Source organism: Miniopterus schreibersii, assembly GCF_964146895.1.
Source record: "Miniopterus schreibersii genome assembly, chromosome: 3".
NCBI lineage: Eukaryota > Metazoa > Chordata > Mammalia > Chiroptera > Miniopteridae > Miniopterus > Miniopterus schreibersii.
In genome coordinates this window covers 3,831,916-3,847,863 of record NC_138103.1, presented here as the reverse complement: position 1 = coordinate 3,847,863, position 15,948 = coordinate 3,831,916, and the positions used below count along the sequence as shown (strand labels likewise).

Genomic DNA, 15,948 nt, shown 5'->3' with positions numbered 1-15,948 from the left:
GAGACAAGCGGTGCAAAGAGAGTCCTTGGAAAACCTAAGAGGAGCGGGAGCTGGGCCGAGGCAGCGGGGCGGGGACAGTCAGGCGGGAGAGGCCCGGGCGCAGGGGCCGCTCGGTGCCGGTGCCACCTGCCCGCCGCGTCCCTCTCACTGGCTTCGGGCCGGGCTGCGAGACGCTCAGAGTCACAGGCCTGGCGGGTGTCCCGGGCTCACACAGGCCAGGACCGCATGGCTGGCTGGAAAAGTAGATTGTCTCATAAAGAACATTCACACTTCCCAGGAAATCATGGGGGGTGGGTGTTCTCTGAGTGAGTCTCTGGCCCATTCTCTCAGGCGGAGACCTTGGGGGCACAGATTTCCCAGAGGTCCTCCTTGCTCTGTCCAGCCCTCACCCCAGGAAGGGGGGGGGTCTTCCCAGGCTAACCAGGGGCGTGCCATTCAGTGGCCCGAATGACTATCCTGAGTGGGGTGGGTGGGGTGGAAGGGCTTGGGGGAGAGGAAGGTGGGGAGGAGGAAGCGCCTCCAGTATAAGATATGCTCTCGAACAGGAACTGACGACCTTTTCATGTGAAGGGCCAGAGAGGAAACATTTTAAGCTCTGTAGGCCGTATGGCTCCTGTTGCAACCACTCAGCTCACCCTTGGTGTGCCGAAGCCACCATGGGCGTGGGTGTGACCCAGAAAACTCTATTTACAATCACAAGTGGCAGGTGGGGCTTTGCCCATGGGCTACAGTGTGTGGAACCCTGGTCTAGAACTTGATTTTGCAGTTAGACCCCATCTCCAAAGCTTCCTGTACTCTGTCAGCAGATTATTTTAGGGACTCACTTTTCCTGTGTCTAACATGGGGTAATAATAGGCCTCCAGAATTGTCACGCAGAGCAAGGGCTCGAGTATGTGGGCTTTGTCGTTATTGTCATCAGTATGATGATTGTTTCCTGTGAGGGACTGAAGGCACTTGGGAAGGCCACCACTGAACATACACTCCCCCCACCCCCAGCTTCAAATAAAACCAGACAGAACACTGACTGCTCCCACCACGGTCAGGCAGGAACCTAACATTTCCAAGCTCTGCAACCTCTGCTGGCAGGTCTTTGGGTTCTCCAGAGAAAATCTGAATCCTGAGGATCCAGGCTCATTTCTGTAGCTTTAATCGGAGGGTAAACTAGAGGTTTTCACGGAACTCAGACAGGTCAGGACTTTATGGCTGTTTAGGGGAACAAGTCACTGTCCCCATAAATAACAGCTGACTTCTCAAGTGTCCACAGTGTGGCCAGAGCATCCTTCTGCACTTTGGCTGAATTGCTTTCTCATTAGGCAATCAATCACCGGTTGCTGGACACTTAGGAAGGGGCATATATTTTACTTCTGCTCCCTCTGCTCTCCCTGGGCACCCCCAAGTCCCTGCTCTGGGGACTACTTCTGTGGTGACACTGTTTTGTCACTGTCAGGAGCCAACATGTGGTCTCTGAAAAGCTGGTTCTTATTTGATCAAAGGGCCTCTGGCATTAGATATCCAAATTGTGTAATTTGATTTTTTTTCTGAGCCAATAAATCAGTGTCTGAAGTCTATCTTGCAGCCGTCTCCTGTCTACACCCCGTGGTGGGGCCTGTCACTGTCTCACCCCTGGCTCACTGGACCGGCTTCCTGACGGTCCCCAGGCTTCTGCCCTGAGCAGTGCTCAGCCCAGTCCCCGCCCTGCCTAACTTCTCCATGCAGCAGCCAAAGCAATCCTGGAAAAATGCAGATTTGATTACATTAAAACTTTTTAACGGCTTCCCATTAGTCTTAGAATAATACCCAAACTTCTTTCAGTGGGCTAGGAGGTTCCACATGACCTGCGATGACAGGGCCTGGCCCACCAGGTACCAGCCACGCTGGTCACCTTCGTGTTTCTCAAATCCACGGAAAGCCCTCCCGCCTTAGGAGTTTGCACTCCCTGTTCCTTCTGTGACAAGCTTAATTCCTTTCCTCGTGCTGCTGTGACAAATTATCACAGACTTAGTGGCATAAAATACACTCGTTTCTTACCTAAGTTGTGGAGATTGTGAGTCTCAGGTGGGTCTCACGGGGCCCTGGTGGGGTGCTCAGTCGGTTGGAGTGTCGTCCCTTACACCAAAAGGTGGGGTTCAGTTCCTGGTCAGGGCAAGTGGGGGAGGCCACCGGTCGATGTTCCTCTCTCACATTGATCTCTCTCCCTTCCCCTCTCTCTCAAATCAATACGCATGTCCTTAGTGAGGATTACATAAATAAATAACGTGCGTCTCCTGGGCTATACTGGGGGATGGCCCCTGTCTTTTCCAGGAGCGGCGGCCTGTGTTCTCTCTCCCGGCACATCGCTCTGGTTCTCCTGCCTCCCTTCCCTTCACAGGGACCCTTGTGACTAGAGTGGCCCTGCTGGATGATCCAGCACAACCTCCCCACCTCATGATCTTGAATTTAGTCACATCCGCAAAGTGCCTTCTGCCACGTAGGGTGACAGGTTCCCGGGCCCTGGGGCTTAGGCCCCGGCATCTCTGTGGGGTGTTCTGCCCACACTGGGCTCTTCCCTTTGGGGGATTCCTTCCACTGCTGCTCTCGAAGCTGATGCACCATCAGACCTCTGCCAGCCCATCTTGGTAGGTCCCCCTGACTTTCTCATAACACCCTGTTACTTTCTTTACAGCAAATTCCTCAATCAACGGGCCCCAATTATTAGGCCTTTCTAAATTGTGTGCTCTGGTCCCTGAAGCCGAAGGCATCCTTACTGCCCAGACCTTCAGAGCCTGCACCTCACCCCCCTAAGTTCCTCTCACCAGGGGGCCCCTTCTGCCCACCTGTGAGCCCCCCTGCCTGCCCTGGCCCCGGCTGCAGTCCTGGAGAAAAGGCAGATGCACGTGGTGTTGGCTCAGCCTTGTCACCAGCCAACATCTTGTCACCAGACCCTCATGTCCAGTTTGTTTGGGACCCAGGGGCACCCTTTTCTGGCTGGGCACTGCGTCTTTGGGGGAAGATTTCAAGTGGAGGGGCTTAGTGCTCTCCCCCCTTTATAGACACGACTCTCCCTCGCAGTTAGAGGCACCGGCAGGGCCTCTCCTCATCTGACCCTGTGAACGTGAGAGCCTTTGGCAGTGGAAGGCTCTCTGTCCCCGAAGCAGACCTTGAGGTGAGAACTGTGTAGAGTGAGGTGACCGGAGGAGTTCTCAAGGGACACTGGTAGGGAAGGGGCAGTGGGATGGGGACCAGAAGAGGCCAAGAACAGCGTGGTGTCCTCCGGCCCGGTTCCGTGGAGCGTCAGTGTGGCTCAGTGGCACAGGGGAGCTTCAGGGCAGTGCAGGCCGCCCTTCACAGCTGTCCCATTGAGACAAGAGAGCTGGCGAGCTGATCGGCCTGTATCCATCACCGATGGGTTAAGGGCTTTCCCCTAAAGGAAATGTAAATTCCTAGGGGCGTCAGGCTCTTGGCTCACACAGGCAAGGCGGGAGCAGTCCCATGACCGTGGGAGGCAGGTGCCAGCTGCGTGAGGCACACCTGGAGCGGCACAACCTGTGCTTGTGGGCGACGACAGCGAAGGGCTCCGAGCGCCTGTGGGCAGAGCCCAGGGGGCCCTGCCCTGTGCTCCTGCTGCAGCACTCACCCATCTTTCACTCTGTGCCAGGCACTGGGGAGGCGGGTGACAAAGCCGTGGTCCCAGGGCTCGTGGAGTATACCATCAAATCGGGGAGACAGACAGCAAGTTTTCAAAATGCCGCCGGCAATGAGGAGCTGCAGCGTGCTCGGGCCGCGGGCGGGGAGGACAGCGGCCGCTGGAGTGGGCCCGGCCGGAGGGCAGGGAAGGCTTTTCTGGATGTGCTGAGCCAAGAGCTGGAGGGTGAATGAGACTGAACCAGGCGAGAAAAGGGAGGAAAGCCCCTTGCGAGCAAGGGAGTGTGTGCCAGGGTCCTGAGGCAGGAGCAGCAGGAGGAAGGGAGGCTGGCGAGGCTGCAGGTCCAGGAGCCAGGGGCCGAGAGGCCAGAGGCAGCCTGTGGCTGAGAAACGGTTCTTCCCAGCTTGCCCCTGATTTCTTTTTGATCTTGTCCAATGCCTTTCAGACCCAGGTCTGTGGGCTCTTTGACATGGATGCTGACGGGAAACGGGAACATAGGGAGGATGTTCGGTGGGAGAGTCTATTTTCAGTTTCATCTTCCCCCCACTGAAGTTTACAGCTGAAATTAATACATAAATTTACAGCTGCACGTCAGTTGTGATAAATAATCCCCGAAGTGTTCTGATTATTTACATTTTTATGGAATCTTGCCTGAGCAAACCCAGAGAGCTCAGCAGGCACTTGAAGAATTATGTCTTGTTCAAAACCAATTTAATAGCGATGGAAAATAAAGCCATCTGTGGGAACTTGGAGAGCCGCGCAGTAATTCTCTGCCGGATGAGCGGTGCACAAGAGGCACCGAGTGCACCGAGCCCGGCAGCGAAGGGGAGCCGCCCAGGCTCGGGGGCGCCCAGCGCCTCCCGCCTGCAGGTCAGCCCGAGGGGCTCCGGCCACAGGCTGTGCCACGGGAGAAAGCTCGCTTTAGTGAAGGGGTCCAGAGCCTGGGTTTGAGGTCACTTACCAGCTGTGCGTCATCGGGCCGCGCGTCACTGGTTCCCATCTTCCCAGTGCCGAAGGTGGGACATGTGGGGCACATTCGTCCTCTGTCCCAGCCCAGTGTCCCTTCCCCTCACCCGAGCCTGGCTTTTCTCTTCTTTCATTTTTTTCATAGTTTATCACTTATTTTTAGAAGCTCTATTGAAGTACCATTTCCATACATTAAAATTCACCCATTTTAAATGTACACTTTGGTATGTTTTTAGCGAATTTATGCAGTTGTGCAATGTCACACAATCCAGTTTTGGAATACTTCCACCACGCCCCAAAGTTTCCTCATTCCATTTATAATTGATCTCCACTCCCACCTCCGACTCTAGGCAGCCACTGATGTGTTTGGTCTTTTCTAGAAACTCATGTACATCGAATCATACGATGTGTAGTCTACGTGCCTGGCTCTCCTCACTTAGCATAACGTTCTGAGATCAGCTCTGTCACGCACGTATTGATGGTCGTTCCTTACCACTCGCTGCTGGTGTGGAAATACCAATTTTACCCAGTCTGCAGGCCTTTGGCCTGCCCAGTCTTTGGCTGTTAAGAATTGCCCTGAACAATTGCACAGGTGTCTTTGTGTTGGACACATATTTTTATTCCTCTTAAGTAGATATATAGGAGTAGAATTGCTGTGTTGTAAGGCAAGTAATTTTTAAAGAAACTGCCAGACTGTTTTTCAAAGTGGCTGTACTATTTTCCATTCCTGCCTCTGGTCTGAGGATTTAAGTTATGCTACATCCTCACAAAGATTTTATTTGTTGGTCTTTTCAGGTAGCATTCTAAAGGGCGTGCGGTGCATCTCCTGTAGTTTAAATTTGCATTTCTGTGATGGCCAGTGGTGTTGAGCGCCTTTCGTCCACTTGCTGTCCGTCGGTATCTTCCTCGGTGAAGTGTCTATTCAAATCCTTTCCCATTTAAAAAATTGGGTTGCATGTCTTCTTAGTAAGTCCTTTATCAGATAGGTGTTTTGCAAATATTTTCTTCTAGTCTGTGGCTTGTCTTTTCATTGTTCTCAGTGGTGTCTTAAAAGTTTTAAATTTTGATGAAGTCCAATTTGTCAGTTTTTTCTTTTATGGATTGAACTTTAATATGGATTATGTCATATTAAAGAAATATTTGCCTAGCCCAAGATCATAAGTTTTTCCATATGTTTTCATCTAGAAGTTTTAGCTCTTATCACTAGAGCCGTTGTGAGTTAGTTATGTTGTGTGTGGTATGAGGTAAGGGCCTAAGTTCATTTTTTTTTAACATAAGGACATCCAATTTTTCCAGCATTATTTGTTGAAAGATTATCTTTCCTCATTGAATTACCTAGGCCCCTTATTAAAAACCATTTGACTATTTACGTGTGGGTTTATTTCTAGACACTCTTAGTTTTTTTGAGGAATAGGCTTTATCCCACTTGATGCAGTTTCATGGGACGGTAACTGGAGAGGAATCTGTCTCCTGGGTGAGGAGTGGGCACAGGCCCCGAGCTGGGCTGCTCTGACGCCTTCTACCCTGAATCTGGATCTTGAGCAGTGACGATACAAGGTAGCTGATAATGGGTGGGTTAGATTTAGTTATAACGGTGGTTTGCTATTCAGACTCATTGCACAAGACCCTCAGTAATAACAGCTAGCATCATATAGTGCTTAGTAAGTACCCAGCAATGTGCTAAACACTTTAATTACATCAACTCATTTAATACTTACGACAATACCATCAGACATGTGCTATCATTATCCCCATTTCACTGATGGGAAAACCAAGGCAATCAGAGCCTAAGCAACCTCAAAGCTAGTAAAAGCAGGGCCAGGAATTGTGCCTGGGGAGCCTGCTTCTGTAGCCCACACTTTAAAACATCAGCTCTGCTATCCTGGCTGTGCTTCCTCTGTTCTAACCTCTAAAGCTGCCTTGGTCCCTGCCTGCTCCCAGGTCTGACAGTAATCTAGAGGCTACCTTTGAGGGTCTGGTCTCCATTTCCTCCCAGGAACTTCCCTGTGCCTTGAATTACCTAAGTCAATTTCTGTTTCTTATGACCGAAGTGCCCTGTTAAACCCAATTCACAAGGTCATTGTGAAGATTTAAGGAAGGTGATGTATGTCAGCCACTAAGCACAGCACCTAGCACACAGCACAGCAGCAGATGTTAGAGACAGAGATGATGAAGGTGGTGACGATGACGACCATATAATTTGTGACTTATGAGACTGTAAGCCTAGGGATCAAAACTCAGGGAGTTATAGGAGAGTTCATTTGGTGGCTATATTAGTTATCTATTGGAGTACAATGAATTAACCCTAAACTTATCGGCTTAACACAACAAACATTTATCTCACAACACCTGTGTGCAGCTTAGGTGGGTGCCTCTGGCTCAGGGTCTCTTGTGAGGCTGCAGTTAAGCTGTTGGCTGGGGCTTTGGTCTCATCTGAAGGCCAGACTGGGAGGGAATGTGGATCTGCTTCCAAACTCACTTGTGTGGTTGTTGACAAGCCTGAGTCCCTTGGCACATGGGCTTTCCCCAGGGTAAGCTATCTAAGAGAGAGCAAGAGGGGAATGCCCAAGATGGAAGCCTCTTTTTTTTCCAGAACTTAAGCTCAGAAGTGACAAAACATTGCTTTTGCCATACTCTGTGTTAGAAATAAACCAGTGAGTCCAGCCCATGCTCAAAGGGAAGGTATTAAATGAGGGCATGAGTGCTGGGAGGTGGGGATCCTTGGGGGCTCTCTTATGGGTGGACATACACAATGACATCTTGTGGGTGGGGAGTAGAGTTTGATGAGGATGTGCCACCAAGGTAGCCAGGAGGAAGAAAGGCTTGAGAGTGAGTTTGAGTAAAACTCCTTAGAGAGATATCCACACTCATTAATCCTGCAGAATTTTGCCTTCCCAGAAATGATCTTATTTGAGAAAGATCAAGATCATCAGCTTTTAAGTTTTTCATGAAAGGAAACATAAACTCACCTGGATTCAGGTGCTCTTTCATTTATTGCATTATTAAACATCTGCTGAGCATCTGCTCTGTGCCAGGACTATGCTAGAGATACCAAAGTAAATTAGATACATAGTCTGATTTCAAGGAGTTAAAAATTCTAAAGAGAGAGAGATGTGAGGTTAAATAATTGTAATATAATACAGTAGGACTATGTGTAAGGTGTGTAGTGGCATGGAGAGGAAATATTCAATTCTGCTTGGGAAGTTCAGTGAATGCTTCAAAGGAAAGACTGAGGTTGGGTCTTGCAGGATGCATAGGAGTTCACCAGAGACATGGGCCAGGTGAAGGCATGAGAGGAGTAGAACATGACAGGTGGAAATACTATGTACAAAGGCCTGGTCTGTTTAGGGAAGTGTGATGTTTGTTAGGGTTGAATTGAGGGTGAGAGTTGGTGGGGTGAAGAAGATAAACTTTAAGAGGTATTGTGGGGGGTGCTACATATCCTGCAGAGGATGTTCGACTTTATCCTGAATGGAACAGGGAATTGCTGAAGGAGATTACATCCTGGGATAATGTTGTCAGATGAGCATTTAAAAAGCAACTTTGATTTCCACTGCCAGGCAAGGTCTTCTTCAATAGCGTATTAGTCTGTTAGGGCTGCTATAACAAAATACCACAGACTGGGCTTAAACAATGGAAATTTATTTTCTCACAGCTCTGAAGGCTGAAGTCCAAGATCAGGTGTGGGCCGGTCTGGTTTCTCCTGAGGCCTCTCTCTCTGGGTTGCAGACGGCTGTCCCCTTGCTGTGCCTTCACATGGCCTTTCCTCCGTGTGTGTGCATCCTTGGTATCTCTCCCTCTTCTCCTTATAAGGACACCAGTCATATTGGATTAGGGCTCCACCCTATGACCTCATTTAACCTTACTTACCTCTTTAAAGGCCCTATTTCCAAACACAGTGGCATTGGGGGTACAAGCTGAACATATGAATTTTGGGAGACACAATTAGTCCATAAGAACTAGCTACCATTTAATGAAACATACAATTTTCTTGGCTCTGTGTTATGTAACTCCTATGCAATCTTTCATTTCTAACTTAACCTCTTTGTGCCTTAGTTTCCTCATCTGCAAAATGGAGATAATAATAGTACCTGCCTAATAGTATTGTTATGAGCGTTAAATGAATTAATATATGTAAAGCACTCAGAGCTGTGTCTGGTACAGAATACTTGTTAAGTATATAAATAAAATCTCATGATTAGGTAGAATTGACAGTGTCGTTTCACATATGAGAAAACTGAGACACAGAATCAGGAAACACCTTGCCCAAGGTCAACTGGCGGAAACACTTGAATTCAGTGCTGTCATAACCATAACACTGTCACTGTGGCTCTTTGACAAGGGCTCAGGGGATCCTAGAGCTGTGGTAGATCCTGGTGTTTCTCAGGCAAGAAGAGCCCACGACCCCTCTCATATTTGGAAAGCAGGGCGTATCAAAGGCATTGAGGCTGCCAGGCCTGTCTGGCACCAGAACTGGCACGACCCATCCCCTCAAATAATCAGTAGGAAAATTTTCAGGTTACAAAGCTGGAATAGAGCGCAGAGGTGCGCGCATTGGGGCTGAAGGCAGAGGGTGCTGGGTGGGGACAAGGGAGCGGCACCAAATCACAGCCTGTTGGGACTTGCGCATCCTGACCACCTTCTGTGTTGGAGGCCACAGGGGGACATTGGAAATTTTAAAGCAGGATCATTTTATCAAGCCACAAAAATGGATTCTGGATGATTTAGAAAAAAAATCAGTTAAAATGGAAGCAAAGATCAAACAATCATACTGTTGAAAGTGCTGCCCCAAAGATCTAGGCAACAGGAACTAATAGAAAACTCTTCAAAGCCCTTCTATCTCTCCTTCTCTGTCCAAGGCCCTCCAGGCTCATTCCCGGAGGAACAATCTGATTGGTCTAGCCTGGGTCAGATGGCCAACACCCGCGGGAGGAACCTCTTGCATCACAGTCCCACCAGACAGTCTCCTGAAAGGGAAGGGCGGTTCCCCATAGTAAACCTGAAGATGGGGAGCCCTCTAAAACACAAGAGAGAAGCTGGGAGCAGACTTGTAGTAACAGGGAGCAGACCTGAGGATCAGGCCAGAAAGGAGCGCTCTTGCTAACTGCGCCCAGCCGCCTGCAGTTCCTGCGGCGCAGCTGCTTAACCAGGCCAGTGCCTGGTTTGTGACTTTAGGAACGAATATAGATTTTTCTCAATGTTAAATAAAACTAATGGTAGGTAACCAGGTACATTTCTGTCCATATAGAAACAGAGTGTGTTTTATAAAGACATTTATTTACTATTTTTTTGAGTAGATAACACTTGAGTAATATAGTCCTGTGGTTCAAAAACCAAAATGCTATAAACATGTATACATGTGAAAGTCTCATGCCCACTCCCAGGCCTGCAGGGAAGCACTATTAGTTTCTTGTGTGCTCTTCTAGTATTTTAAAAAATTCTGCTACAAGTACCGATGATTATGCATAGGAAGGACTTGGCTGGGATTCCCTTTCTGGGAAGTGTTGGGGACCCTGAGGAGGCCAGGGAAGCTGGGGTCTGTTTTATCATCCCAGCTCCAGCTCCGGGGTCTCCCACTGACCTCGGTATTTTGTGAGGCCTGGGTGCCCCGAAGTCCTCAGGGCTGCACTAGATTTCCCTGGGCAGGCCTGGGAAGCAGCGCCTGCCTCAGTGAGAGGCTCCAGCTTACTGGGGGAACCCACGGGTCAGCCCAGTTTTCTAATTCCGCCAGGTTCTCTAGGGCAGGGGCCAGCAGACTGCAGCCCAAAGGGCCAATCCTTTTGGCCACCTGTTCTGCAGAGTTTTATTGGGACACCGCCACAAACACTTGTTCGCACACATTGTCTGTAGCTGCTTTTGCTTTACAACGGAAGAGCTGAATAGCAGAGATGGGACGGTTGGTTCTCAAAGCCTAAAGAGTTTATAGCTCCCTTTAGCCCGCCCCGCGCCCGGGGCTTCCCAGTGGTTAGAGAAATGCTCAGTGGCCTTGTTGGGGGGGCTGTCACTTCAGAGAAGGAGCAGCTCCGTCAAGAAGTCTGGGGCCCTGGCCGGGCGTCTCCGTTGGCTGGAGCGTCATCCTGGGCACCAAAAGGCTGCTGGTTTGATCCTGGCCAGGGGACATACCTAGGTCGCGGGTTCCATCCCAGGCCGAGGCAACCGATCGATGTTTCTCTCTCACATTGATGTTTCTCTCTCTCCCCCCCCTCTCAAATCAATGGGAACATGGCCTTAGGTGAGGATTATAAAATAAAAAAGGAGCCTGGGAGTCACCCTGTCCCCTCCTTTCCCTCACTCTACCCCCACCTGCACCCAGCTCAGCATCGGTGCCTGTTGATTTTCCCTCCCAAACACCCCTAGTTCTGCCGGCCCCTCCACCCCAGCGGCACTGCTGCGCTCTCGCCTGGGCCTCTGAAGCCCGCCAGCCTCCCTCCTGTTCCTGCTCTTACTCCAAAGCAGGTCCCATCAGTTCTTCACAGAGCGGCCAAGGTGACCCCTGCAAAGTGAAGATCTGGGCAGGCCGCCCTCCGCTGGAAATACTCCCGTGGCTTCTCCCTGTCGTCCTTAGAACAGTGACCCAAGTCCACAGTCTGGCCTCTGCCCTCCTCTCCGGGCCCCCTGGCGCCGGGCTCCCCACCTCTTTCTGCACTCTGGCCGCACAGGTGGTGCCCAGCTCCCTCCAAAGGGCTTTCGCACCTACTGCTTCCTCTGCCCAAGTGTTTCCCATCCTCTCGCTTTTCCAACAAACTCCTTACCCTTCAGGTGTCACCTTGGCCATCACGTCCTCATTGACATCTCTCTTGCCCTCTCTCACTAGGTAATTCCTCTCCTTACAGGCCCTGCAGCCGCTGTCCCCACCCCCAGCATCTTATCTTGTCAAAGCTGCCATTCTACATTTTTTTGTTAAGACACTTTTTTGCTTGTTTGTTGTTGTTTTTTTCAGGAGCAGGAACCCATATCTGACTTTGCTGATCATGGTGTGCCCCCCCCCCCCCCGATGCCTGGTACATAGAAGACCCTCAATAGATATTCATCAAATAGATAAAAAATGAACCTTATTCCATTCCAGCCACCCTTGGGTGCTAAGCCTGATGCACTCTGCAGCTTGTTGAGGTTTTAGGTGCCAGAGTCTCGACTTCATCCCTGGAGAGTCATCCCACATTTAACCGAGCGAGCTGGCAGAGCCGGCCGCGGCTGGTGTTGATTGAATGCCACTCTGAGACAGCAGCTGCTGAAGCCCTTCCAGTCGGTGTCTCCACCCCAGATGGGGCGTGCACAGCATGCGCTGCCCCAGGCTGTGTCCCGGAGTCCCAGGGATCAGTCACAGTGGGGGGGCTGCTTGTCGCCTTTGCTCCCAGCTTCTCCGTGCTTGGTCTCCACAGCGCCAGCCTGTGAAGATGCTAATGAGGAAATAGGACAGGTGTCTGTGCCCCTCCCGCCCCATTGGTTAAGTATTCCTTGGGATCCTGACACAGGATTTTATTTGTTTTTCTGGACTTAAGCTGCCAGTGATTGCTTTTTTAAAACCACGAAGGGGAACTGGGACCTTTCATCCACCGATAAGGTGCCAGGTGACAGAGAGATCAGCATCCCGACACATAAATCTGCAACTAATCCTTGGGAATCAATATTTTTCATTAAGAACCTGTGAGAGTTGGGCCATTATGGGGAAAATCTGTTTAGGTTGACACCTTGATGAAGTTATTCAGTTCAGGGGCTTAAGTCATTGAAAGGTAATAAAGAGCACAGAGCAATCTTGGGGCTGGTTAGGGGAGAAAGCGATGGGAGTATTGAGCTTTCAGTTCAGTGAAAAATGACCTCCTGATTTATTGGGGAAGGATGGGGTGCTGGCCTCTTGGGCAGGCTGGCCAGACACCGTCCTCGGGTAGCACCGCAGTCCCGTGCCTCTCCCCTCTCGGCAGCCACTGCGGCTTACAGGCTGTCTGGCGGTAGAAAAGCAGTGGGAGATATTTAGTAGGCGTCTCGGGGTATTCCTCACATTCTCTAAGTCCCCACCCTCATAACACCCTTTCACATTTTGGGCTTTCCCCTGGAGGTCATGAGGACTTGCCTGCTTGACTCACTGTCCTGCTCATCTCTGGGTTTCCCGTGCCCGGTCCCCACGTCGCGATGCCTCGCCGTTTGGACCTCGCAGCTGACCCCCCTTAGTTACGCAAGGCTCCCCCTTGTCTGCATGCTCCCCTTTCCCGCTCTGCTCTCGGCTCTGCAGGCCATCTCGGCTTCCAGTCATCGGCAGCCCCATGACCTTGGGCCCTAGTGGACCTCATGCCAACTGGACCATCTCTGTGGTTTTGCCCAAGTGGAGACGGATGAAGGTGAGGCACAAATGTCAGGAGACAGAGGCGGAGACGTTTCTGGAGAAGAGGGGAAGCTTCAACTCTTCCCGCTGTTGACCGCAGTTTTCCAGGGGAAGGACACGAGGCCTTCGAAACTGGCCATGAAGACGCGGGAGAGGGAGCTAATGAGGGACACTGAAGAGGGTGGCCTGGGGGCGGGAGCCCCGCGCAGAGGGCTCCGTGCAGAGCCTCAGCAGGGCCCGCCGGGCGATTCCCCACCTGCCTCCGCCTCGCCTGCGGTGGGAAGGAGACAGCTGCAGGCAGGCTGTTTGTATCCAGCCCGGTGCTAGTCCGCCACATGTTACAGTTAGTTAGTTATCTGTCTCTCTACCTGACTAGTATGCTGGGGACATTAGAATCCACGTCCTACTGAATCCCCAGAGCCAGGCACAGAGCCTCCTCCCTGGGAAGGTGTTTAAGGGAGATGAGTGATGACTATTTCCTTTCAGCTCTAAACTCTGATGGTGTGATCTTTGTCCAACGTACCTTAACCTTTTAAATTCTGGGTGCCCCTTTCATGAGTCATCCTCCATGACCCCCAGATCCTCACTTAAAAATTTAGTTTTTTTAAAATGTTTTTTTAATTTTAATCCTCAACTGAGGACATGCTTAGAGGGAAGAAGAGTGGGGAGATAGAGAGAGAGAGAGAAGCATCGATGGGCCACCCTTGGCCGTACGTGCCCCCACTGGGGATCAAACCCGCAACCCAGGCATGTGCCCTGACCAGCAATCGAACCAGTGGCCTCTCCGTGAATGGCATTAACTCAACCAACTGAGCCACACTGGCCAGGGTAAAAGATATAGTTTTTTAAACCACTTATATTAAAAAAAACATTAATTTACGCAGCCATTTAAAATTTGTCAGGCATTCAGTAAAACAATAAATCACAGCCTGAAATAACAGCATTTGTCTCCTGATTTAACCAGTCGGTTGGGGTTTTTGTCAGCCTGTTGCAGTGTTATTGTAGCTAAAGGTCCAAGTCTCATGAAGGGTTTGTGACCCACTGGCGATAGCGGTGGGTTTCCTTCCCTTCCTCCAGGTGGCAGCATGGAGTAGTGGTTAAGTCCATGGATTTTGGAATCAGATTTTCTTGGCTCAAATCCTGGCCCTGCCACTTGTTAGCTGTGTGACCTGGAGCAAGTTACTTAGCCTCAGTTTGCCCATCTATAAAATGGGTGAGAATAATAAGCACCCATCTCACAGGGTTGCCGTAAGGTCTTGCACTAAGAGCCTAGAATGTAATTGGCACTTGATAAGTCTAGGTGATGGAATAACCCCTCCGACGTCGATGCTCTGACAATCCAGTGACTTCTCCACCGAACCCCCAGCCCCTGTGCTGGGAGGGAGGAGTACACTCCCTGAGGCTTCCAGAGGCAGCCGCGTTTCTGAGCAGCCCTGCCTGCTGCTCGCTGGCTCTGTATGTATTGATTAGCGTCACAGGGGTGGGATGGGGATGCTGTTCTAGAAACACTCACTTTGATTCCTCCCCGGGCCCGCTAGGAAGCTAATTGGGAGCTGATTCTGATGAATGAGTGTGGGGCCGCCGCCCCAGGCGCTGGCCACGCCGGCAGATGGCTGGGGCAGGAGCAGCTCCGCGGTCCTCGGAGGGGCCCATCAATAATGGATGGGCCGCAGCCCGCAGGGGGAGCGGCGCTGCTGCAGGTATGAATTATGGATGCCTTTAGGGTAATGCGGATCTATCTCAAAGGTTCCGCTCAGTTTATGTGCTAGTAAAAGCCGGCAATTTGCTTGTGTTCCAGCTATAATTTGAGCTACATTAAGGGACCCTCCTTTCCATAACGGACTGCAGCTATGCGCAGGCGCAGTTGGGCTGGAGGACAGGCCCGCCCTGCCAGATGCCAGATGCTCGCGGGCCAGGCCAGGTGTGGTCGTCCCCAGACCCCTGGCTGCAGAGGCACCGGGAGGTCTCAGCCCTTTCCCAAGGTCCTGGGAAGGAGCTGCCCTAAAACCCAAACCCTTCTGTGAGTCGCGCATCCAGTGCCGTGGATGCTTGTCCTGGCAGAGACACCAAAGGAAGCATATGGGCCGTGAGGCTGAACAGAAGGGCACCCTTTTGCAAGAGAAGCTGTAGGTGAGATGGTTAAGAGCCCAGATCCTGGAGCCAAACTGCCTGGGTTTGAGTTCTGGCTTTGCCATTTCCAAGCTTTATGACCTTTTCTGAATTACCCAGCCTTTCTGTGCCTCAGTTTCCTCCTTAAAATGGCAGCGATAGTATTGGCCAATTACATGCCGAGGCCAGAGCAAGCTCATGAAAGTCAACTGTTGAATTTTTAGGAAATTTGTGAGTTAGTTGTTAAAAATGGCCACTATTTAAAATTAAATTTTATAAATTTGTAGTTAAGTTGTAGTAAAACCAAAGGAAATAAGTACTCAAAATTCATTAATTCCTAATTATTTTACTATTATTTATCTGGAGGCTATCTATGTCTATTGTACCTGCATGGTGGCAGTGATATGATGCTGTGCCACTGGGCATCTCTTCCCAACTCTGCATCCATGACATCACATTGTAGCTTGAAATTGGCCATGGTAATAGTATTTACACCAGGGACATTGGCAAACGCTACAAATCAGCACATTCCCCTGAGAGCTGGTTGATAAACCTTTAAGAACACACTATTAATACTGACCTAGTAAAGTTGTTTGGGAGATTAAATAGTTAATATGTTTATAAATTGCTTAGAATAGGGCCAACACCTAGTAAGCACCATTTAAACATCAGTGACTAGTTTTCATAGATCTTCATAAATTCTAGCACAGATCAAATGGCCACTGTGTTTGAGTGGAGCCCTGAAGACCTGTCACAGCTTTCCTTCCTTCCCAGACTCCCATGATCCAGCAGCCTAAGGAAAGACCTACTGACTCTCCCCGAGGGGTGAGGGCACACTCAGGTTTAGGAGAAAAAATAGGCTTAGGTTTGCATATTCCCCTTAGCTTTTCAAAGTACTTTCCTTCAGCGTAGGCAAAGATTCTAGTAGGCTGAC

General features: G+C 50.3%; 1 protein-coding gene across 1 annotated transcript in view; it reads left to right on the top strand.

Moving 5' to 3' along the window:
- The window catches only part of OTOA (otoancorin), a gene marked incomplete at both ends in the record, with an annotated part of 118,253 nt that extends 105,254 nt beyond the window's left edge, over nucleotides 1-12,999 (top strand). Inside the window, 2 exons of the mRNA XM_081131695.1 lie at nucleotides 4,068-4,132; nucleotides 12,816-12,999. Coding sequence (XP_080987821.1) covers nucleotides 4,068-4,132; nucleotides 12,816-12,999 — 249 coding nt within the window. The remainder of the gene's footprint in view (nucleotides 1-4,067; nucleotides 4,133-12,815) is intronic.
- Between the last annotated feature and the right edge of the window lie 2,949 nt (nucleotides 13,000-15,948).